Source organism: Phyllobates terribilis, unplaced genomic scaffold (genome assembly GCF_046119375.1).
Source record: "Phyllobates terribilis strain yellow unplaced genomic scaffold, ASM4611937v1 Scaffold_1__5_contigs__length_1240528914, whole genome shotgun sequence".
Taxonomy (NCBI): domain Eukaryota; kingdom Metazoa; phylum Chordata; class Amphibia; order Anura; family Dendrobatidae; genus Phyllobates; species Phyllobates terribilis.
In genome coordinates this window covers 542,291,299-542,317,308 of record NW_027362761.1, presented here as the reverse complement: position 1 = coordinate 542,317,308, position 26,010 = coordinate 542,291,299, and the positions used below count along the sequence as shown (strand labels likewise).

Below are 26,010 nucleotides of genomic sequence, written 5' to 3'. Positions count from 1 at the left end.
GCCTATCAATTTCTGGTATATATTTTTCACTGCTTGTGTGATCTGTCCTGAAAACTGCATTATATCTCCATGCAATGCTCTGCAGCCTATCAATTTCTGGTATATATTTTTCACTGCTTGTGTGATCTGTCCTGAAAACTGCATTATATCTCCATGCAATGCTCTGCAGCCTATCAATTTCTGGTATATATTTTTTCACTCCTCTAGCTTTTTTATTCCATGATACTTAAAGGTCATCACACTTACTTTAAGAGTTTATGATCCATGCCGAGTTTACTAGTCTGTTTTTTTTTTTTTTTTTTTTTTTTTTTTCCCTGCACTTTATGGTCTCCTGTTGTCTTTTAAGCTAGTGATTGATTGTTAATGAGTTAAATCTGTGCAGATCTAAGCAGATACGTCCCTATATATTGAGACTTGGTTAAGGGGAGGCATTTATGCGGGGGCATTTATGCATATAGCATTTATGCATACTTTATCGAAGTGCCATAATTTAGCAAAGTGCCCTGGCAGTTAGAAAATGGCATTGCTAATATTCATCTTTCTTCTCTTCTTACAGGTATATATTTTTCACTGCTTGTGTGATCTGTCCTGAAAACTGCATTATATCTCCATGCAATGCTCTGCAGCCTATCAATTTCTGGTATATATTTTTCACTGCTTGTGTGATCTGTCCTGAAAACTGCATTATATCTCCATGCAATGCTCTGCAGCCTATCAATTTCTGGTATATATTTTTTCACTCCTCTAGCTTTTCTATTCCATGATACTTAAAGGTCATCACACTTACTTTAAGAGTTTATGATCCATGCCGAGTTTACTAGTCTGTTTTTTTTTTTTTTTTTTTTTTTTTCCCTGCACTTTATGGTCTCCTGTTGTCTTTTGAGCTAGTGATTGATTGTTAATGAGTTAAATCTGTGCAGATCTAAGCAGATACGTCCCTATATATTGAGACTTAGTTAAGGGGAGGCATTTATGCGGGGGCATTTATGCATATAGCATTTATGCATAATTTAGCAAAGTGCCCTGGCAGTTAGAAAATGGCATTGCTAATATTCATCTTTCTTCTCTTCTTACAGGTATATATTTTTCACTGCTTGTGTGATCTGTCCTGAAAACTGCATTATATCTCCATGCAATGCTCTGCAGCCTATCAATTTCTGGTATATATTTTTCACTGCTTGTGTGATCTGTCCTGAAAACTGCATTATATCTCCATGCAATGCTCTGCAGCCTATCAATTTCTGGTATATATTTTTCACTGCTTGTGTGATCTGTCCTGAAAACTGCATTATATCTCCATGCAATGCTCTGCAGCCTATCAATTTCTGGTATATATTTTTTCACTCCTCTAGCTTTTTTATTCCATGATACTTAAAGGTCATCACACTTACTTTAAGAGTTTATGATCCATGCCGAGTTTACTAGTCTGTTTTTTTTTTTTTTTTTTTTTCCCTGCACTTTATGGTCTCCTGTTGTCTTTTAAGCTAGTGATTGATTGTTAATGAGTTAAATCTGTGCAGATCTAAGCAGATACGTCCCTATATATTGAGACTTAGTTAAGGGGAGGCATTTATGCGGGGGCATTTATGCATATAGCATTTATGCATACTTTATCGAAGTGCCATAATTTAGCAAAGTGCCCTGGCAGTTAGAAAATGGCATTGCTAATATTCATCTTTCTTCTCTTCTTACAGGTATATATTTTTCACTGCTTGTGTGATCTGTCCTGAAAACTGCATTATATCTCCATGCAATGCTCTGCAGCCTATCAATTTCTGGTATATATTTTTCACTGCTTGTGTGATCTGTCCTGAAAACTGCATTATATCTCCATGCAATGCTCTGCAGCCTATCAATTTCTGGTATATATTTTTCACTGCTTGTGTGATCTGTCCTGAAAACTGCATTATATCTCCATGCAATGCTCTGCAGCCTATCAATTTCTGGTATATATTTTTCACTGCTTGTGTGATCTGTCCTGAAAACTGCATTATATCTCCATGCAATGCTCTGCAGCCTATCAATTTCTGGTATATATTTTTCACTGCTTGTGTGATCTGTCCTGAAAACTGCATTATATCTCCATGCAATGCTCTGCAGCCTATCAATTTCTGGTATATATTTTTTCACTCCTCTAGCTTTTTTATTCCATGATACTTAAAGGTCATCACACTTACTTTAAGAGTTTATGATCCATGCCGAGTTTACTAGTCTGTTTTTTTTTTTTTTTTTTCCCTGCACTTTATGGTCTCCTGTTGTCTTTTAAGCTAGTGATTGATTGTTAATGAGTTAAATCTGTGCAGATCTAAGCAGATACGTCCCTATATATTGAGACTTGGTTAAGGGGAGGCATTTATGCGGGGGCATTTATGCATATAGCATTTATGCATACTTTATCGAAGTGCCATAATTTAGCAAAGTGCCCTGGCAGTTAGAAAATGGCATTGCTAATATTCATCTTTCTTCTCTTCTTACAGGTATATATTTTTCACTGCTTGTGTGATCTGTCCTGAAAACTGCATTATATCTCCATGCAATGCTCTGCAGCCTATCAATTTCTGGTATATATTTTTTCACTCCTCTAGCTTTTCTATTCCATGATACTTAAAGGTCATCACACTTACTTTAAGAGTTTATGATCCATGCCGAGTTTACTAGTCTGTTTTTTTTTTTTTTTTTTTTTTCCCTGCACTTTATGGTCTCCTGTTGTCTTTTGAGCTAGTGATTGATTGTTAATGAGTTAAATCTGTGCAGATCTAAGCAGATACGTCCCTATATATTGAGACTTAGTTAAGGGGAGGCATTTATGCGGGGGCATTTATGCATATAGCATTTATGCATAATTTAGCAAAGTGCCCTGGCAGTTAGAAAATGGCATTGCTAATATTCATCTTTCTTCTCTTCTTACAGGTATATATTTTTCACTGCTTGTGTGATCTGTCCTGAAAACTGCATTATATCTCCATGCAATGCTCTGCAGCCTATCAATTTCTGGTATATATTTTTCACTGCTTGTGTGATCTGTCCTGAAAACTGCATTATATCTCCATGCAATGCTCTGCAGCCTATCAATTTCTGGTATATATTTTTCACTGCTTGTGTGATCTGTCCTGAAAACTGCATTATATCTCCATGCAATGCTCTGCAGCCTATCAATTTCTGGTATATATTTTTTCACTCCTCTAGCTTTTTTATTCCATGATACTTAAAGGTCATCACACTTACTTTAAGAGTTTATGATCCATGCCGAGTTTACTAGTCTGTTTTTTTTTTTCCCTGCACTTTATGGTCTCCTGTTGTCTTTTAAGCTAGTGATTGATTGTTAATGAGTTAAATCTGTGCAGATCTAAGCAGATACGTCCCTATATATTGAGACTTAGTTAAGGGGAGGCATTTATGCGGGGGCATTTATGCATATAGCATTTATGCATACTTTATCGAAGTGCCATAATTTAGCAAAGTGCCCTGGCAGTTAGAAAATGGCATTGCTAATATTCATCTTTCTTCTCTTCTTACAGGTATATATTTTTCACTGCTTGTGTGATCTGTCCTGAAAACTGCATTATATCTCCATGCAATGCTCTGCAGCCTATCAATTTCTGGTATATATTTTTCACTGCTTGTGTGATCTGTCCTGAAAACTGCATTATATCTCCATGCAATGCTCTGCAGCCTATCAATTTCTGGTATATATTTTTCACTGCTTGTGTGATCTGTCCTGAAAACTGCATTATATCTCCATGCAATGCTCTGCAGCCTATCAATTTCTGGTATATATTTTTTCACTCCTCTAGCTTTTTTATTCCATGATACTTAAAGGTCATCACACTTACTTTAAGAGTTTATGATCCATGCCGAGTTTACTAGTCTGTTTTTTTTTTTTTTTTTTTTTTTTCCCTGCACTTTATGGTCTCCTGTTGTCTTTTAAGCTAGTGATTGATTGTTAATGAGTTAAATCTGTGCAGATCTAAGCAGATACGTCCCTATATATTGAGACTTAGTTAAGGGGAGGCATTTATGCGGGGGCATTTATGCATATAGCATTTATGCATACTTTATCGAAGTGCCATAATTTAGCAAAGTGCCCTGGCAGTTAGAAAATGGCATTGCTAATATTCATCTTTCTTCTCTTCTTACAGGTATATATTTTTCACTGCTTGTGTGATCTGTCCTGAAAACTGCATTATATCTCCATGCAATGCTCTGCAGCCTATCAATTTCTGGTATATATTTTTCACTGCTTGTGTGATCTGTCCTGAAAACTGCATTATATCTCCATGCAATGCTCTGCAGCCTATCAATTTCTGGTATATATTTTTCACTGCTTGTGTGATCTGTCCTGAAAACTGCATTATATCTCCATGCAATGCTCTGCAGCCTATCAATTTCTGGTATATATTTTTTCACTCCTCTAGCTTTTTTATTCCATGATACTTAAAGGTCATCACACTTACTTTAAGAGTTTATGATCCATGCCGAGTTTACTAGTCTGTTTTTTTTTTTTTTTTTTTCCCTGCACTTTATGGTCTCCTGTTGTCTTTTAAGCTAGTGATTGATTGTTAATGAGTTAAATCTGTGCAGATCTAAGCAGATACGTCCCTATATATTGAGACTTAGTTAAGGGGAGGCATTTATGTGGGGGCATTTATGCATATAGCATTTATGCATACTTTATCGAAGTGCCATAATTTAGCAAAGTGCCCTGGCAGTTAGAAAATGGCAGTTGGACAGGGCAGGAGACAGGTAAGACATGCAAGACAATTAAACAAACTTGCTTCCAGGTCATCTTTTTGGCAAACAGTATTCACCATTTGTATCTGTGCCATTTATACTCTGGTTGCTACAATCATCCACATTCACCGTTCACCCACAAATGCGGCACACTTCATCCATATTAATCCCTCACTCCTCTCTTCTCCTATGTACAGTTGTCATGCTCTCTTCACAATGTTATACCACGCAGATCCATTCATTCCCACCATACAACGCAGGAAACGCTCTCACAAATCACTCAATCATCTGCTCACTCTCTGTATCTTCCTTCTATTAGTCGCAGGTGATATTTCTCCCAACCCAGGACCCTCCAGTAATAATAACACTAACTCTTTCCCTGTTACATTCAGAAACCCTGCTAATCTCATTAATATTCCCTGCATATCTTCTGTCTCATTCAACTGTGCCCTTTGGAATGCACGCTCAGCTTGTAATAAACTCTCTTACATCCATGACTTTTTCCTCTCTAATTCCCTCAACCTTCTGGCTCTCACTGAAACCTGGATCCAGCAGTCGGACACCACCGCCGCTGCAGCTCTCTCCTATGGTGGCCTACATTTCTCTCATACCCCGCGACCTGACAACAGATCAGGTGGAGGTGTTGGTCTGCTTCTTTCAACAAAATGTACTTTTCAGGTTATCCCCCCTGTACCCTCCCTTATCTTCCCGTCCTTTGAGGCCCACACAGTCAGACTCTACCGGCCCTTCTCCCTGCGAGTGGCGGTTGTCTATCGCCCCCCAGGTCCCCCCCGTCAATTCCTGGATCACTTTGCTGCCTGGCTTACAAATTTTCTATCCTGCGACATCCCCACGATAATCATGGGAGACTTTAACATCCCAATTGGCGATCCTCTTTCCCCATCTGCCACGCATCTTTTATCATTAACCTCCTCCTTCGGCCTTTCACAGCTTGCTAATTCTCCTACACATGAGGACGGGAACACATTGGACCTGATCTTCTCCCGGCTTTGCTCAGTACATGACTTTACTAACTCTCCCCTTCCACTCTCTGACCATAATCTTCTTTCATTCTCTGTCAAGAACTGTGACTTTACTCAAGACACTCCCACCGTCCACACTTATAGAAATTTACGCGCCATTAACACCCAGAAATTTATAAAAAGGTTGCAATCATCATTGGCCCCAATCTCCTCCCTCTCATGTCCCGAATCTGCATTGAAGCATTATAACAAAATAATGCTATGCGCCCTGGATGAAGCCGCACCTCCTACACAAAGAACAATTCGGCATAGACGGCGACAACCCTGGCACACGCCTCAAACACGTCTTCTCCAGAGGTACTCCAGGTGCGCTGAACGGCTGTGGAGAAAATCAAATCTGCCCGAAGATTTCCTCCACTATAAATTTATGCTGAAAACATATAACTCTGCCCTTCACCTCTCCAAACAAACCTACTTTAACAACCTCATCATCTCACTTTCCAATAATCCTAAACGACTCTTTGACACGTTTCATTCTCTCCTCAATCAAAGAGCACAGGCCCCGACCACCGACCTCAGCGCTGACGATCTGGCTAACTATTTCAAAGAAAAAATTGACCATATCCGACAGGAAATTTTCTCCCAATCCCCAAATGTTATGCATGCTCCCCCCCGCCACATTGTATCTTGCTCATTTTCTGACTTCGAACCAGTCACGGAAGATGAAGTGATCAGGCTCCTTGCATCTTCTCGCCCTACCACCTGCACCAGCGACCCTATTCCCTCACATCTCCTTCAGTCCCTTGCTCCAGCTGTCACCTCTCACCTAACTAAAATTTTCAACCTTTCCCTCTCATCTGGTATCTTTCCCTCTTCTTTTAAACACGCCAGCATACAACCATTACTTAAAAAACCATCCCTCGACCAGAACTGCACGGCCAACTACAGACCTGTTTCCAATCTTCCCTTTATCTCTAAACTCCTGGAACGCCTGGTCCACTCCCGTCTAATCCGCTATCTCTCAGACAACTCTCTTCTTGACCCTTTACAATCTGGTTTCCGCTCTTTACATTCTACTGAAACTGCCCTCACTAAAGTCTCTAATGATCTACTAACAGCTAAATCTAATGGTCACTACTCCCTGCTGATTCTCCTGGATCTCTCTGCAGCATTTGACACTGTGGATCACCAGCTCCTCCTCACTATGCTCCGCACTATTGGCCTCAAGGACACGGTTCTCTCCTGGTTCTCCTCTTATCTCTCTGACCGCTCCTTCTCTGTGTCTTTTGCCGGCTCCTCCTCCTCCCTACTTCCTCTTACTGTCGGGGTTCCTCAAGGATCAGTCCTAGGCCCCCTTCTTTTCTCCTTATACACCGCTCCTATTGGACAAACAATCAGTAGATTCGGTTTTCAGTACCATTTCTATGCTGATGACACCCAATTATACACCTCTGCTCCGGACATCACCCCTGCATTACTACAAAAGACCAGTGATTGTCTTTCTGCTGTGTCTAACATTATGTCCTCACTCTACCTAAAACTGAATCTGTCAAAAACTGAACTACTCGTCTTTCCTCCCTCCATTAATCTACCTGTGCCCGATATTGCCATCTCCGTTTGTGGCTCAACCATTACTCCCCAGCTACAAGCCCGCTGTCTTGGGGTCATTTTTGATTCAGATCTTTCTTTCACTCCTCACATCAAATCACTCGCTCGTTCATGTCATCTACACCTCAAAAACATCTCAAGAATCAGGACTTTTCTCACCTTTGACTCGGCAAAAACTCTTACTGTCGCTTTTATTCATTCTCGTCTTGACTATTGCAACGCTCTACTAATCGGTCTCCCTCTTACTAAACTCTCCCCTCTCCAATCCGTCCTGAACGCAGCAGCCAGGATCATATTCCTCGCCAACCGCTACTCAGATGCCTCTTCCCTGTGCCAGTCATTGCATTGGTTGCCCATCCAATATAGAGTTCGTTTTAAACTTATCACGCTTACCCACAAAGCGCTCCATGCTTCAGTACCCCCCTACATCTCCTCCCTTGTCTCAGTCTACCACCCTACACGTGCCCTCCGTTCTGCAAATGACTTGAAACTAAAATCCTCCATAATCCGAACTTCCCACTCCCGTCTCCAAGATTTCTCGCGTGCTGCGCCAATTCTCTGGAATGCACTACCCAGGACAGTTCGATTAATTCCCAATACCCACAGTTTCAAGCGAACCCTAAAAACACATTTCTTTAGACTGGCGTATCACCTAAACACACTCTGTCCATCCCAGCTTTCCCCCATATTAAAATCTTCTTCAACTTCGGGTTCAAACCAACCATGCACATAAAAGCCTCTGTCAGGACTGCACACATACTGGCTGGCGACCAGTCCATGTATTATTATTTATCCTATTCAGTATATCAAGGCTGCATTATACAATATATGTACTTTTTACCTTTTGTGTCTCCCCCACTTCCTCATAGACTGTAAGCTCGCGAGCAGGGCCCTCACTCCGTTCGATATGAGATATGCTTATTCTGTATTGTCTGTATAAGTCCCCCCTAAAATTTGTAAAGTGCTGCGGAATATGTTGGCGCTATAAAAATAAACTATTATTATTATTATTATTATTATTATTATTATTATTATTTTACCGTAGGAGATTTTCCAGCATGGTGGGACGTTCGCTTAGGATGACTCAGGGTGAATAGATGTCTCTTTTCACTCATTTCTAAGGCATCCCCAACAAAATCCCCCCAGTGTTTCCCTTTGCTCACCATTACCCTTGCCATAGCTAATTACAATGGTGAACATAAATCATAGACTAGTATAAATGGGATTTTCCTAATTCCTCAGTGACTTAGTAGAGCTTTCTGTGGCACCATCTCCTAGAACCTATAATTCTGCACCTATAATGTGTGCACAGGGATTAGTAGATTAAATATAATGGCTTCCTGCCCAGACAGAAACCTCTGGAATGTATTAACCTTTTTTTATTGTCCCTCACATTGCAAAAGAATGGTAGATAACACGCGAATGGCATGCAGCATGAAACCAGTGACATAGGAGAAGAAAGTGGGCAAGGCTGGCATCCCTGTGCAACATTGCTATAGATTAATATCAGGACTCCGAGAAAGTTGGGCATCACAGAGGTCAAGGCAATGATTTCTATTTACTGGGAATTTTCGGGGGAAATATTCTTATTTAGGATTTTTTCCCCTTTGGACACAGACGTGGCATCCTATTTAATCTCCCCGTAGATTCTGGAAACTTTTTGACTTTGGACCCTACCTTAGACCCTACCAAGCAAATTCTTGCAACTATGAACTTTTAGAGCTATGCCTCCAGTGGCCAAAAATTATACTGCAGCTTCTATAGTCGATATTTCTTACACCAGGTTACCTTAAACTGACACTTCTCTGTCAAAATTGGTCATTGACCTCCACCTCTTTCCTTTTCTACAACATATTTTTCCACCACCTTCCCCCTTGCTCTTAAATTATAGGCTGCACCCACCACCCCATATTACCATTATGCAATGTTTTGCCCCCACCTCAGTAACAATGTGCACTCCACCCTTTCCTCTCATTGCTCAATTCACAGATTCGTGCACTGTGATAATTTTCCCAAAAAAAAACAACACTGAGTCACCGTGCACTGTCACCTCGCCATCACTAACTTCTCCGTTTCATGACCATCACACCCACGTCCTAGCAGATCACTTCAAAGCTTCTCTATAAAGTTCTTATGACCCTTGTCATCATTTTTCCAGGGTGACTTGCAAACATTTAAAGCCGAATGTTGATAAAAGTTTACGGCCCAGATGGCAAAATCGAAACAAGTGTATAAATGAAATAAAAACAGCTATAAAGGTATAACCTTCGCCTTTCCACAGGGAAGATCATTACCCTCTAAAATAAAACCTCCCCAGTATATTAAAGTTCCTGTATTATCATGTTCTGCCAAATTCTGTTTAGTTCTGGGGAACTTGGGTAATAGTTGAGGAAATCTGGGTGCCATAGTGGCTGTCATACCAGGTGTCACTCAGCTTTATATTTCGAATCATAACTAACCATTCAGGAGACTGGGAAAATAGTGGGAGTTATAATGACGGCCATATTTCCAGAAGTAGAAAACTTAAAGTATAAGGATAACTTGTAGGATTTATTTTTTTTGCTTAAGTGAATGTGTGGCACCCCAGGGGTCTGGTTTCCACAGTAATGTAATGTTATGTCTGAGAGCAGGTGGGAGGTCCTTTGGTCAGGGATCCTGTGCATGCCACACCTCCTGCCCAGTCTTGGGAGGGGAAGAACTTCCCCTATATAAACCCGGGGCTGAAGCAGGGTTAGCAGTCAAGGAGAGTAGAGACAAGAAACAGCAGAAGCAATACTACTACGAGTCAGGGGCTGGCAGCTGCAGAGCTCGCCCTGACTGAGAAGCTTTCTTACCGGACCCGGCATCCGAGGCTGTGGGGACTAACTCTTACCCAGCAGCAGAAGCCGACCGGCAGGGGATTTCAGGTCCTCAGGCCCAGAAACCCGAAGGCACGGTCACACGCGTGGGACCAGCACCGCCATCGTGGAGCGGAAGCCATTAGAAGGCCCCGAGTCACCGGCCATACGGGTGAGCACCACACGGTACACTCGGGGACGTGGGCTACTTATATCCGCTTCTAGCAAGGTAGCCAGAAGAGTACAGTCAGTTTGGGAGGCCTACAACTCCGCCTGGCCAGGGGAGATCCCATCTGCTCAAGGACTGACCAGGCCCCGTTCACTAGCAAGTACTCCGGGAGGGTCTATCGTTGTTACCAGTAAAGACCCTGAATTACACCGCACCGTCTCTGAGTGGTTCCTGCTACCCCCATCATCCACATCTGCTGCCCTGAGGCCATACCCCTCCCGTTGGGGGTTATACCATCTACGCTGCACCATCCATCCACCGGCCTCAGCGGACTGTCCTGCAGCGGCAGCTCCATAGCTGCATTCAACGGGTGGCGTAGTCGTCCTGCATCTACCGCTGTTACATCGCCGCTCAGTTTGACTCCCTGGGCACGGACCGGGTCACCGCCACGAGACTACAACCGTCAAGAGATCCGGCTCCGGGTAAGCTCCCGCGTGCGCAACGCAGCGCGACACAGGCCCGGGGGCGCGTCAACTTTGGCGTAGTCGGCAGGATTTCGTGCCCGCAACCACCGGGTACTGCGTGCCTGAAAAAGAGACTTTTCAAACTTACCTGTGGTGAAGATTCCCGCCATCCGGCGCCATCTTCTGCCTTCTTCCCGCCATCCGTGGAGTTTTCCCGCCATTGCTATCTTGAGGATGCCGCGCGGGAAGAAGAGGGGCGTGGACTCCGAAAGCGCGCGAGAACTGAAGCCCCGCCTCACGTCCGGACGTTGCGTAAGGTCCTGGAAGGAGCCCAGCAGACGCCGACGTCACAGGAGCGCGACGGAAGGTCCTCAACCCTGACGATCCACTGCGGAGCCGCGGCCTACGGAAGAGGATCATCGCAAGGTAGGCCACGGTCCACTAGGGGGGAGGAGGATGTCGGATACGGAGGAGAGCTTCACTGCCTCAACCCCCGCCAGCGCTACCGCTGCTGCAGTTATGCCCTTCACCATGCCCTATATCCCGGGAGCAGCTTGGCTACCCCAGTACTCAGGGGAGTCGCATACCCTGCATGACTTTAGAGAAAAGCTGGATAGCCTCTTCCAGGTGTACCCCCTCACAGAAGAGCAAAAAGTGAGCATCCTGGTGGCCCAACTAACCGGGGCAGCCAAAAGGGAAGTAAAATCCTGGCCACCTGGGAGGAAGACTGTCGCAGGGATACTAACCCGGCTGAAGGACACCTTTGATACCCGCACCTCAGCCGAGATTAAGCTTAGATTCTACGGGTGCAAGCAGCGAGCGCATGAGAGTATAAGGGACTATGCACTAAACCTACAAGAGGCCCTGAGGGCCATTAAGCAGACCGACCCTGATGGAGTGGGAAACGAGGACAGGCTGTTGACCGAACAGTTTATAGAGGGACTGTATTGTAATACCCACCGAACCCAGTTGCGGGCAATGGCCTTACAGGATCCCCATCTGGGCTTTGCACAGTTCAAGGACAGAGCCATCCGGGTGCTCCGAGAACCGGCACCGGGTGGCGTTGTGACCCACAAGCGCCCTGCTATCACTTACCACCAGGAGGCGGCGCCCTTGTCGGCAGGGCCTGTGGGAGCTGATGCGCAGGCTTTGGACAATGACCCGGCTCCAGACCTACACCATCAGGTCCAAGAGCTAGCTAAGAGCGTTGCTGCGCTAACCCGAACTGTGCAGTCTTTACAGGCTTCCACCCCAGGGAAGATCCAGCTGGCATCCGGACCGGAGGACATCCCGTGGCGTCGACCAAGGAGGACCCCACCGGCCAGAGGAAGACCCAGTGACCGATACAGCGAGGACGGACGACCCATCTGCCGCCGCTGCAATCAACCTGGACATATGGCAAGGTACTGTTCTTTAAACGGGCACAACCTGGGGTAGAGGGCCAACCCCCAGGAAAAAGATCACCAGGCCCATCGAACTGGCGCGACAGATATGTGGGAGGACGTCCAGTCTTGCCTGTGGTACTGGATGGCATTCCCATGAGTGCCCTACTGGACACCGGGTCACAGGTCACCACCATCCCGTACGTGCTCTTTAAGCAGTACTGGAATGACTCGGATATTACCCGCTACCCTGATGACGACTTGAGTATCATCGCCAGCAATGGCCAGCCCGTGCCACAGATCGGATTTAAAGAGGTGACCATCAAAATCGGTAGAGTCGAACTGGCAGCACAGGGACTGATCATTGTAGATATTGACAAACATGAGAGTCACCCAAAAATAACTCTAGGAACTAATGTAATTGAAAATTGTCTTGCAGAGGTGATTTTCCTTTTACAGCAGGTTGCCAAGAACGCCAGCTCCGGCGAGCAGCGGGTGCTCCAGAAAGAGATCCGGGCACTGATGCGACGGCAACAGGTGGAACTCTCCGGCGGTGAGATTGGTAGCGTAAGAATGTGTGACCCTTTTCCTATTGCCATGCCCCCAAAAAGTGAAATGATGATTTGGTGCCGGGCAGCTATTGGTCTGAGAGGTAGAGATTACCAGGCAATGGTAGAACCAGTTTACTCGGACAGTAGGCCCACCATTTTGACAGCACGGGGGGTGGTTGATGTACGCCATGGGAGGGTGCCCGTTCGCATAATAAATATCGGGGAGAGGGAAGTGTACCTGCCCCGGTATGCCACGCTAGCCAAATTATATACCATTAACCAAAATTCTATACAATCTGTGGAACCCTTGCCTCCATCTCACCCGGAGGAAGGTAACGGCTCTAAGAAAAACATGGAGGACTGGTGTCAGCAACTACATCTGGGTACTGACTCCACTCCCGCACACCAGAAACAAGGAGTCTATCGGGTGGTTCAGGAGTACGAGAGAGTGTTCAGTAAACACCCGTTAGACTTCGGGCGAGTCAAGGGGGTAGAACACCACATCCCCACGGGAGACCATCCTCCTATAAAAGAGAGGTATCGACCCGTACCCCCTGCCCACTACCAACACGCCAAGGGGATGCTTAGAGACATGAAGGAGGCTGGGGTGATCAGGGATAGCTGTAGCCCCTGGGCAGCTCCACTAGTCTTAGTCCGAAAGAAAGACAACACCATGAGGATGTGTGTAGATTACCGGAAAATCAATCGTATCACACACAAGGATGCGTACCCCTTACCAAGGATAGAGGAGTCATTGGCTGCTTTAAGATCTGCTAACTTCTTCTCTACCTTGGATCTCACTAGCGGGTACTGGCAGGTTCCTGTAGCAGAGGCGGACCGGGAGAAGACCGCATTCACCATCCCGATGGGACTTAGCGAGTTCACCTGCATGCCGTTCGGACTCTGCAACGCACCGGGAACCTTCCAACGACTAATGGAGTGTTGTCTGGGCCACAGAAACTTCGAGACGGTCCTGTTGAACCTGGACGATGTCATCGCATATTCCAAGACGTATGAGGACCACCTGAAACACCTGGCGGAAGTGTTCGAAGCTCTGGCAAGTTACGGCCTAAAGGTGAAACCCTCCAAGTGTCACCTCCTGAAACCAAAGGTGCAGTACCTGGGACACGTGGTGAGCGCTGACGGAGTGGCTCCCGACCCTGATAAGATCACCGCAATTAAGGAATGGCCAAGCCCCTCCAGCGTAAAAGAAGTGCGGCAGTTCCTCGGGTTGGTAGGCTACTACCGAAGGTTTATTCCCGGTTTCACCAAAAAGGCAGCACCTATGCAGGACCTCCTGATAGGCCAGTCCCGGAAGGCCAAGAACCAGAAGCCGCCCTTCAAATGGGAGGAGCTGGAAGAAGAGTCCTTCCACCAGCTGAAGATGGCCCTCACGGGGGACGAAATCCTGGCGTACCCGGATTATAGCCAGCCCTTTATCCTCTACACCGACGCCAGTAACATCGGGCTAGGAGCCGTACTGTCCCAGATCCAGCAGGGGAAGGAACGAGTAATCGCCTACGCCAGCCGAAAACTGCGACCCACCGAAAGGAACCCCGAGAATTACAGCTCATTTAAGCTAGAGTTCCTGGCCGTAGTATGGGCAGTCACCGAGCGCTTTAAGCATTACCTCGCTTCTTCCCGGTTCACCGTGTACACGGATAACAACCCGTTGACACACCTGGACACGGCAAGACTCGGTGCCCTGGAGCAGAGGTGGATGGCCCGTCTGTCCAACTACGAGTTCACAATCAAATACCGGGCAGGCCGCTCCAATACCAACGCGGACGCCCTGTCCAGGATGCCCAACCTGCCGGACGGAGGAGAAGATCCGGAGGGACTGGAAGAAGTTGAACTCCCTGCGTTCCACCGTCATGGGACTATCCAGTATTCCCACCGGGTAAGGAGTAAGCAGGCTGCTACGTTGAACCCCTTACCCCACTACAACTGGGCGGAAACGCAAGACAGCGACCCTGCCGTCCGACTGGTGAAGGAGATGCTGACTCGGCCGGAGGCTCGCCTTGAACCAGACGCTCCGGAGGAAGCCAAACAACTATGGGCAGAGAAGAGTCGACTGTTCCTTTACAAAGGGAAGTTGTGCCGCAGAATGGTTAACTCCCGGACGCATGAATTACTCTGGCAAGTAGTGGTGCCACGAAGAGACGCAGCCATGGTGATGGAGGCATACCACGACGGAGCTGGACACTTCGGGTGGAAGAAGCTGGAGTTCCTGCTGCGCGAGCGGTTCCACTGGGTAGGCATGAGGGGAACCATCGAGAAGTGGTGCAGAGACTGTGGCCCGTGCAACCTGAGAAGGAAGGACCGTGCCAGCCAGAAGACTCCCCTGCAGTCCATCGTCACCCGGCAACCGTTGGAACTGGTAGCCTTGGATCATGTAAAACTGACCCCAAGCAGAAGTGGCTACGTCTACGCGTTAACCATCGTGGATCATTACTCCCGGTTTCTGGTTGTCGTCCCCGTCAAGGACTTAACGGCTCAAACAGCAGCTAGAGCCTTCCAGCAGCACTTTTGCCGTCCACACGGGTACCCGGACCAAGTGCTGACGGACCAGGGACCTGCCTTTGAAGCGGAGGTCTTCCAGGAATTCTGCAATCTGTATGGCTGCCGGAAGATAAGGACGACACCCTACCATCCGCAAACTAATGGACTTTGTGAGAAAATGAACCAGGTGGTAATGGATCTTCTAAAAACGTTGCCCCTGGAAGAACGCAGTCTGTGGCTTGAGAAGTTGCCCGATCTGGTGGACCTATACAACCACATCCCGGTAGGTTCCACCAACTGTACCCCGGCTTACCTAATGAGGGCAAGACCTGGTAAGTTACCTGTTGACCTGGAAATGGGAGTCCTGACCCCCGAGGACACTTCACCAGAAACAGACTGGGACACAGAGAGGCAGCAGCAGTACCGGAGAGTACAGGAGAGCGTGGAGCGAAGTCTCTGTCAGGCTAGGGAAAGACAAGAGAAGACTTACAACCAGTATGCTCCCGCTGTTCCCCTGGTACCCGGAGAGCAGGTCTTGAAGAGGAAGAGACGGCTCCACAAGTTGGACGACCAGTGGGAGAAGGACCCGTACACCTTACTGCCCTCAAGCCACGAGAACCCGAAGGTTTGTACCATCAGTAAAGACGGAGGGGAAACCACAGCCATTGTATCCCGGGACCACCTGAAGAAGTGTCCCGAACAACTGAGGAACCCTGAAGAGGAACAAGAAGACCATCGACCCGTAGAGGAAAGGGAAGATATGGTTAGTACTGTGCTCGGGGACTTCCCTCGGTCTTGGACTCAAGTCAATGGTGCAGTTGTGGTACCCGTACTCACCTTCCTCCAACCAGCATCCCAAGCACCTACGGAGCAACAGGTAGAGCTGGAAGAACAGCCGGTCCAGGAGGCAGAAGACTCCACACAAGCAGAACAGGAGGATCAACCCTCTGCTTATAGTGAGCCTGCCGTACCCCTAGTGAGACAAAGAGCCGGTAGACAGCTGCCCAGTTTACCCTTAACAGCTCCTACACCCTGTAGTTCAGGGCCAGACAGTCAGCTCCGTAGGTCCACTAGGGCCACTAGAGGCCAGTTACCCGCACGCTGGAGGATTTGAAGTGTATAAATTGTTTTATTTATGTTTATCTGTGTATTGTTGCTTGTGTATAATTTTGTGTTTCCAGTTATTTTTAGGAATCCTTGGTGGATCTACCGGGAATCCTTGTACAATTAGTTGGAGCGTAACCCAGGATGGACTAGAGACTGTTAAGGACTCGGGGTAGGACAGACCCCTACCTGGTTACGTCTCCCTGTTTTGGTGAAATGGACACCTTGCTTTCTTCAAAGACTGCACCCGGTTACGGACATGCCGTGACCACCTTTATGTGTTTCTTATTGTATTGTTATTGTTATATCTTGTTATGTTTTTCTAAAATGTGTTTAGTCCCGGAGTACTAAATTTTACTAGGGGGGAATGTGGCACCCCAGGGGTCTGGTTTCCACAGTAATGTAATGTTATGTCTGAGAGCAGGTGGGAGGTCCTTTGGTCAGGGATCCTGTGCATGCCACACCTCCTGCCCAGTCTTGGGAGGGGAAGAACTTCCCCTATATAAACCCGGGGCTGAAGCAGGGTTAGCAGTCAAGGAGAGTAGAGACAAGAAACAGCAGAAGCAATACTACTACGAGTCAGGGGCTGGCAGCTGCAGAGCTCGCCCTGACTGAGAAGCTTTCTTACCGGACCCGGCGTCCGAGGCTGTGGGGACTAACTCTCTTACCCAGCAGCAGAAGCCGACCGGCAGGGGATTTCAGGTCCTCAGGCCCAGAAACCCGAAGGCACGGTCACACGCGTGGGACCAGCACCGCCATCGTGGAGCGGAAGCCATTAGAAGGCCCCGAGTCACCGGCCATACGGGTGAGCACCACACGGTACACTCAGGGACGTGGGCTACTTATATCCGCTTCTAGCAAGGTAGCCAGAAGAGTACAGTCAGTTTGGGAGGCCTACAACTCTGCCTGGCCAGGGGAGATCCCATCTGCTCAAGGACTGACCAGGCCCCGTTCACTAGCAAGTACTCCGGGAGGGTCTATCGTTGTTACCAGTAAAGACCCTGAATTACACCGCACCGTCTCTGAGTGGTTCCTGCTACCCCCATCATCCACATCTGCTGCCCTGAGGCCATACCCCTCCCGTTGGGGGTTATACCATCTACGCTGCACCATCCATCCACCGGCCTCAGCGGACTGTCCTGCAGCGGCAGCTCCATAGCTGCATTCAACGGGTGGCGTAGTCGTCCTGCATCTACCGCTGTTACATCGCCGCTCAGTTTGACTCCCTGGGCACGGACCGGGTCACCGCCACGAGACTACAACCGTCAAGAGATCCGGCTCCGGGTAAGCTCCCGCGTGCGCAACGCAGCGCGACACAGGCCCGGGGGCGCATCAAATGTATTTTTGGTAAAATATCAGTTTCATGAAAAATTTTGTACCATTTTAATTCTGCATCCTCTATGTATCATAGAACATAGCATGCTTTAGAATGAGTTAATGGGTTTTTTTCCAGGAAGTTAAGTTATTCCTTACAGATCCCTGTTCTTGGGATCACTCAGAGTCTCAGTGGTCAGACTTCAGCGATCCAGCTATCCTAATGGTAGGGCATGACTTTCTGTCTTGGTAAAAGTGAATTTTGTCAGTGGCTCCTTTTGATGGCAGAGTTGTAATATATCAGCTTAGAAGAAAGTTTTGGAGGGAAGAGATAAGGGTTACAAACCATTTAGTCAGAACAAGCCCACTGGCAGGTTTACTGATAACTCATTCTGCAGTCTTCCATGTACTGTGATACAAAATGACAAATGGAGCAATATTTTTATTGAAATCCTATTGCAAAGATATTTTTAGCCAAAAATGCCGCAATTAGGCACAAACAAAGGTTTCCATATCCTTTACTTAAAGAGGTCGTCCGGTCCAAATCGATAGGTCTGCAGTCACTCTGTGTGTCACTCTGTGTGTCACTCTGTGTGTCACTCTGTGTGTCACTCTGTGTGTCACTCTGTGTGTCACTCTGTGTGTCACTCTGTGTGACTGCAGACTTATGAATCCCCCCAGTGCACACACTGTGCACTGGGGGGATTCACCAGTTTCTGACCCGGGACCGGAGGGTATGTATAAATTATACATACTCCCGGCCAGAGACCGTCAAGTGGGCGTGGCCTCGCTTTATACACGTGTATTGGAGTGATGCGGCTGTCCAGTGGGCATGGCTAGCTAGAGGGCGCGGCCTCGCTCCATACAAGGGATTCAAAAGTCTGCAGTCACACAGACTGCAGACTTATCGATTTGTACTGGACAACCCCTTTAAATACCTAAAACCTAGTATGTTGGCTGTGCTGATGACAATAGCATATGCAGCATGCCTCAGTTTAGAGTATATGTTGTATCCAATAGTCCAGCTTTATCAGGCCGAATAAGGCTATCTTCACACGTTGCATTTTTGCTGCATTTTTCTGCTGTTTTTTTATGCAAATTGTAAGCTGCGCTTTACAGTATCAGCAAATGGTATGAGACTTCAGAAATCTGATGCACACACATTGATTTGTTTTCCTGACTGAATTGGAAAACGGCTGCATTTTTGAAAACTGCAGCATGTCACTTCTTTCAGCGTTTTTGTAGCATTTTTCCAGCGTTTTTTTCACTCATAGTAAGCAATGAATAAGTTCAAAAAAGCAGCAAAAACTCAGGTATGTTTTTCCTGCATTTTTTGGTGCAGAAAACTCATGAAAAACAGTCACTAAACTGTATCAGCATGAAAAACACAGCAGAAAAAGGCAGCAAAAAATGCAGCAAAACCTGTTTTTTTAGCAGCTTCTTTACTGCCAAGAGAGCAGGTTTTGCCCGCAGAAAAAAATGCTGTAAAAACGCAATGTGTGAACATGGCCTAACTGTAAGTGCTTATTCCAATGATGGGTTTCCTTTTACTTTAAAAACGGGAGGAACATTTTTCTTCTGCTGAAGCAGATGACCCAAAATGCGTGAAACATTTTATACTGAAGGTGCAACAGCAACAGAAAAAGTGGCCAAGCTCCTTTACATGTTGCACATTTGCAATATTTAGTATCAGCGCCTTTTTTCCATATAGTATATGATGCTGAACATCTTTATATTTTCACCTAAGAATATACGACTGAGCTGATCAGAATACAAATGAAGTCCGTGTAGTGGTGGGACCTGGATCTACTCTAGCTCCTTACTCCATGCTACTCAACCATACGAAGTCCAGAAAAATGGAGGATGACCAATGTGGCAACAGTTCCCAAAGTGAAGAGCCTAAACTGGGCATGGCATATTCCTAATAATTTCACGTCCATCTCTACACCTTGTAGGGTCAGGGTCATACACAGCTACTATGTGTTTGTTTGGGGGGGGGTAACAAGTATAGAGATTGTATACAGATCTGGTACAATGTGTCAGGTAAGAGCTGTAATCCTTAACATGAGAGAGATTTGTGCTGATCATAGAGAATTGACTACACTTATACATTTCAGCCTATGAATGCAAATAAGGATTTTATTTATTGATATAAAGCAGAGATCTTGAAAATAGTATGTAATTGATACACATAACTGTATAGGTATCAGATGCAGTTTACAGCACCCCTAAATCTCTGGCTCAGAACTTTGTAAAAATATCGAGAAGTATTTGCACCCACAAGTCAACTCTTTATGTGCATCTTATAGTTTTTTTCCTGCAAATTATAACAGAGAAAGTTTGTTTTTTTAATCACACTTTTTTTGGCAGCCCTCTGCTGTTGAATTTGGCACAGATCTGGACCCTAAGAGGAGTTCTTAAAGTGCACGTGAGTATCTCTCTTCTCAGCTCCTTCATACAGCCCATCCAGGAGTAAATCCTCTCAGATGCTGTATGCACAGCCACATCCTGCAGTACATAGTTTCTTTCAGCTCACTTCTGCAGTAAATCTCTCTGTTCAGACCCTTATATACAGCCCATCTTGCAATATCTCTCTTTTCTGTTCCTTATATATACTGCCCATCCTAGAATATATATCTATTTTCTGTTCCCAGTATATACTGCCCATCCTGCAATATATTTCTCCTTTATGTCTCTTGTATATACAGCCCATCCTGCAGTATATCTCTCCTTTCTGTGCCCTGTATATGCAGCCCATTCTGCAGTATATCTCTTTTTGTCCCCTCTATACACAACCCAACATGCAGTATATCTCTCCTCTCAGCACCCTGTATACTTTTTGTACTCCTCTATATACAGCCCATCCTGCAATTTATCTTTACTTTCTGTCGCCTCTGTATACAACTCATCCTGCTGTAAATGACGCCTCTTAGTTACCTGCATACATGCACACCGCTGTTTTCTGGTATGATCTCTCTGCACTGCAATCAAGGAGGTTCTGCCCCCACCAGTGACATCCTCCATCACAGTTGAACCTCAGTTGTAGACATAGCACAGCACAGCCATGTTGGCAGGATGCCCACTAAGAGAGATTGCACTGTACAGGATTATCCTGTGCTCATGGACCTACAGAACGGTTCCAATGGCAACTGAAGGGTAAATAGAGCCATAAGGGTCTCAAATTAATACATATATGTGTACAATATTAAAAGAACACATTATGATTTTTGGAATACCCCTTTAAAAGTGCAGAAACCTAACTAGACCTTAGGCATAATGATTTGAAATGAAGTATATGGATGGTTGACCCCTTTAGCCATGGATCCTTAACACTCCCCTAATGCCCAAATATATGTGGCAGTCCTCTAAGTCACTGATCATAAATATTCGTTGGCAAGTGACCTCAGATAAATTACATATCAGCTGACATCTCGGAGACCTCACCAGGTGGTGCCCGGCTAGCCTTTATCTGCTTGGCACAGCTGGGACCGGTCTATTGACAGAATATCAAATATACACTATATGAAACGGAGGAGCTTAAAGGGACTGTTTATATATTAGACATAATAATCAGCTGCACCTGCCCAAATTTTCAGAATGAAATGCTATTAATGATATTTGTGATACTCAGTATTATTCCCATCCCCATCATAGTGTTATACTCAGTGTTATTCTCCCCCATCATGGTATTATACTCAGTATTATTCTCCCCCATCATGGTGTTATACACAATATTATTCTTCCCCATCATGGTGTTATACACTGTATTATTCTCCCCCCATCATAGTGTTATACACAGTATTATTCTCCCCCGTCATGGTGTTATACTCAGTATTATTCTCCCTCCATCATGGTGTTATACTCAGTATTATTCTCCCCCATCATAGTGCTATACTCAGTATTATTCTCCCCTATCATAGTGTTATACTCAGTATTATTCTCCCCCTATCATGGTGTTATACTCAGTATTATTCTCCCCCATCATGGTGTTATACACAGTATTATTCTCCCCCTATCATAGTGTTATACTCAGTATTATTCTCCCCCCATCATGGTGTTATACTAAGTATTATTCTCCCCATCATAGTGTTATACACAGTGTTATTCTCCCCCATCATGGTGTTATACACAGTATTATTCTCCCCCCTCATGGTGTTATACTCAGTATTATTCTCCCCCATCATAGTGTTATACTCAGTATTATTCTCCCCCTATCATGGTGTTATACTCAGTATTATTCTCCACCATCATGGTGTTATACTAAGTATTATTCTCCCCATCATAGTGTTATACACAGTGTTATTCTCCCCCATCATGGTGTTATACACAGTATTATTCTCCCCCCTCATGGTGTTATACTCAGCATTATTCTCCCCCTTCATGGTGTTATACACAGTATTATTCTCCCCCCATCATGGTGTTATACTCAGTGTTATCATTTCCCCCATCATAATGTTATTTTTGTGGCTCCCTGTTCGTGCAGCCGGCTCAGCGTCCAGCCCTCGATGTGAATAGCACACATGTCTCCAGGCGGTGAGGTTTCTGGACGAACACTGCAGACTTATTCTCTCCGTCTCTCCCCCGGGGTTCCTACTTAAATCACTGGTTTTCTCCCATCAGGGGGCCCTTTGTGTTACTGATACAGAACATTGGGCTACACAACCGCAGCAGCCTGTGATGGAGAATAGGCTACTATGTAACATATGGTGACACAGGGGTAAAGTGTGAGCCGGGGGGCAAGATGTAATGCAGAATATAATTTGTATCTGCCTAAATAACATGTTAATGCATCACACCCTTCATCCCAGACCTCAAGCGCTCAGTGTAAGACCAAGTAATGTACTACTTTCATCATGATTGATCCCAGAAGCTCACATTATAACCCCACACAATGTATTACTTTCATCATCCTTGACCCCAGTAGTTCACAATCAAACCCCACACAATGTATTACTCTCATCATTCCTGACCCCAGGAGCTGACAGGCTAACCCCACACAATGTATTACTCTCATCATCCCTGACCCCAGGAGCTCACAATCTAACCCTACACAATGTATTACTCTCATCATCCCTGACCCCAGGAGCTCACAATCTAACCCCACACAATGTATTACTCTCATCATCCTTGACCCCAGGAGCTCACACTCTAACCCCACACAATGTATTACTCTCATCATCCTTAACCCCAGGAGCTCACACTCTAACCCCTAACCCCACAAAATGTATTACTCTCATCATCCTTGACCCCAGGAGCTCATACTCTACCCCCACAAAATGTATTACTCTCATCATCCCTGACCCCAGGAGCTCACAATCTAACCCCACACAATGTATTACACTCATCATCTTTGACCCAGGAGCTCACAATCTTATCTCTATATGTTTCACTCCCATCATGCATGAAATGATAATGATTACTATCTAATCCTATTATTTTACACTCCCGTCACCCCTGTGCCAATGGATCACAATTTAACATTATTACCATACAGAAGGAATCACCACCACCATCTTTGACCCCAGGAATTCACAATCTAACCTCATTATTTCACCTAATGCATTGTCTTTGTCCCCAAGAGCTGACAATCTAATCTCCAATGTATCATTCTTCTCACCAGGAACGGATTACCTCTCACATATACACAGACTAGGAACAATTGTATAGGAAGCCAGCAGACCAATGGGTCTATATTTGTAGAGTAGCAGAAGTACATGCACATTACATGACTATATGGCCCCTGCTTCGATTCCTACCCAGGACCCCAGTGCTGACCACTGAGCTGCCCCCTGCAATAACCTATACCATGATTGTCATGCACAGTCTATAGACTGCTGCGGATTGCTGCCAGTAGCTTTGTGGGTACTGAAGGAAACCTGCGGGCGTTCTGCTGGCTGCCATGCAATCATTTTGGAGCACATTTTGTAGAAAAGATACAATAGATAATAAATCCCAAATAGAAATGTAGCAAACTCTGTAGAGAAGATACTGATCCCACAGCTTGCTACATATCTATTTGGGACTCACTATGTAAAGTTTGCTACATTTTCGTTTAGTTGCAATATATATATGGCAGCTACAACTCCCAGCGCAGATGGACATGCTGGGAGTTGTAGTTTTTGAGTAGCTGGAGAGCCTCAGGTAGCAGTCCACACTAGACAGTTCACCATAAAAACTGTAGTGATGTTTAGTTATCACATATGACCTTTTTTTTAAATGTGGACGAACTACAAGTCTCAGCATGCACTTCAGTATCAATTTCACATGTCCCGCATGGTCTGCTAGTTTCAAAGCAAAAAAAAATGCAGAGTGATCTGTGTATACGACAACCAATATAACATTATTATCCAAGCCAAGGGACGATGTGGTGAAATCACTATCACTTTAGATAACATCCGGCCAATAATTGTAATCCCTCTAATAACATGACCATTATGTTCTGTGGTGTAGCTATAATGAGAGGTAAAACAGCTGGCAGGCGCCTCTGGCACCGCTCGTCTCTCATTCAGCTGCAGAAAAATCCGACATGGCCAATACACCTGACTTATCCTGTGGGGACTGCCAAAAAGGACATTAGACTTTTGCTTATTTAAACCAAATGTTTGGATGTGCCAAAACTTAAACTAAACTGTAAGAACAGCTTCATTTTTAGCTTGGGAAACCAAGAGTTAAAGCAACAAAATATCAAGATGCCTGGTAAAAATAGGTCTAATGCATTTTTACAACCACCATCAACCAAAAGTCTTTGAGACAACCACCCAAAATTGCATTGAAAAGTGGTCTTGTTGGGGGAATGTGGTCTTCTCAAAGAAGATGTACAGTATACATTATGTATGGTGGAACTGAAAATCTGGTCTGGGTGTGAGGGTGGTCTTCTCAAAGAAGATGTCCAGTATACATAATATATGGGTGAACTGAATCTGGTCTGAGTGAGAGGGTGGTCTTCTCAAAGAAGATGTCCAGTATACTTAATATATGGGGGTACTGAAAATCTGGTCTGGGTGAGAGGATGGTCTTCTCAAAGATGTCCAGTATGCATAATATACGGTGGAACTGAAAATCTGGTCTGGGTGAGAGGGTTGTCTTCTCAAAGAAGATGTCCAGTATACTTAATATATGGGGGAACTGAAAATCTAGTCTGGGTGAGAGGTGGTCTTCTCAAAGAAGATGTCCAGTATAATTAATATATGGGGGAACTGAAAATCTGGTCTGGGTGAGAGGGTGGTCTTCTCAAAGATGTCCAGTATACATAATATATGGTGGAACTGAAAATCCGATCTGGGTGAGAGGGTGGTCTTCTCAAAGAAGATGACCAGTAGACATAATATATGGTGGAACTGAAAATCTGGTCTGGGTAAGAAAGTGGTCTTTTCAAAGAGGTGGTCTTTTAGAGAAGTTTCACTGTATAAATATTAGGTCTCAAACCCATAGAGGAGAGCGTGAATCTGTAGAACCATTTATATAATCACTGGGAGAAGGAACCATTGTGGAAACATTTCATAACAAATAATAATAATAATAATAATAATAATAAAATCTAAAAATTCATAGAACATAATTAATAATACCTAAATCCAATATGCAATGATAACAGAAAATATAACAGTATATAAAACATAAAAATAGATCTAAAATAAAATAAAATAAACTTAAAAGTAATAATAGTAACAAATATTACAATGTGTAATTAGAAAAATGATAACAAATGAAAACGCTAATAATAGGTAGAAAGTATAAAAGTAACTTACGACTAGGATGAGGGTGCCTAGACATTCGGACAGCGCCTGCCGGAGAAGCTTGTTCCTGATGCGCAGCATTTCAGACATGCGGTTGAGAACCTCCTTTTGGCGCCCCATGTTTCTGAGATTCTGGGTCAGTGGCGAGCTGTGATGCTGCAGGCTGAGTAGTGAATATGAGTGTGTGTTATGTCGTGTGTGAGCTTATAAGTTTGGAGCCGGACACCTCCCATCCTCTGCAGACAGGCACTCCTCTCCCCACCCAGAGCTGCACATACAGTACACACGTCAAGTATCTGGAGCACTTCACCTTGCACTTGTCTGGGTGTTCACCATCACCCCAATCATCCCTTATCCTGGAAGAGTCCGGAATCCCAATAAAGATGAAATCTAAGAAGGTGGATGATTGTCATCTCTGCACATATTTTACCTTCTGTACTGTAATAAATTATAAATGTGCAATCAGGAACATTTCATCACAGGAGATTTCATGACTGAGATGTTTACTTCATTTTTACATTTTAGTTGAACGCAGGATGGTGGATATATGGAAGAGTGGGACCTCCACCACCATCATCACCCATCCCGGCCCCTCAACTGCAAAGTACTATGTATAATACTGGTGTGTA

General features: G+C 45.1%; 1 protein-coding gene across 1 annotated transcript in view; it reads right to left on the bottom strand.

Annotated features, from left to right (window-relative positions):
• The window catches only part of AQP3 (aquaporin 3 (Gill blood group)), a 73,495-nt gene extending 47,901 nt beyond the window's left edge, over positions 1 to 25,594 (bottom strand). The window contains exon 1 of the mRNA XM_073680423.1: positions 25,394 to 25,594. Coding sequence (XP_073536524.1) covers positions 25,394 to 25,501 — 108 coding nt within the window. The 5' untranslated portion in view covers positions 25,502 to 25,594. The remainder of the gene's footprint in view (positions 1 to 25,393) is intronic.
• Between the last annotated feature and the right edge of the window lie 416 nt (positions 25,595 to 26,010).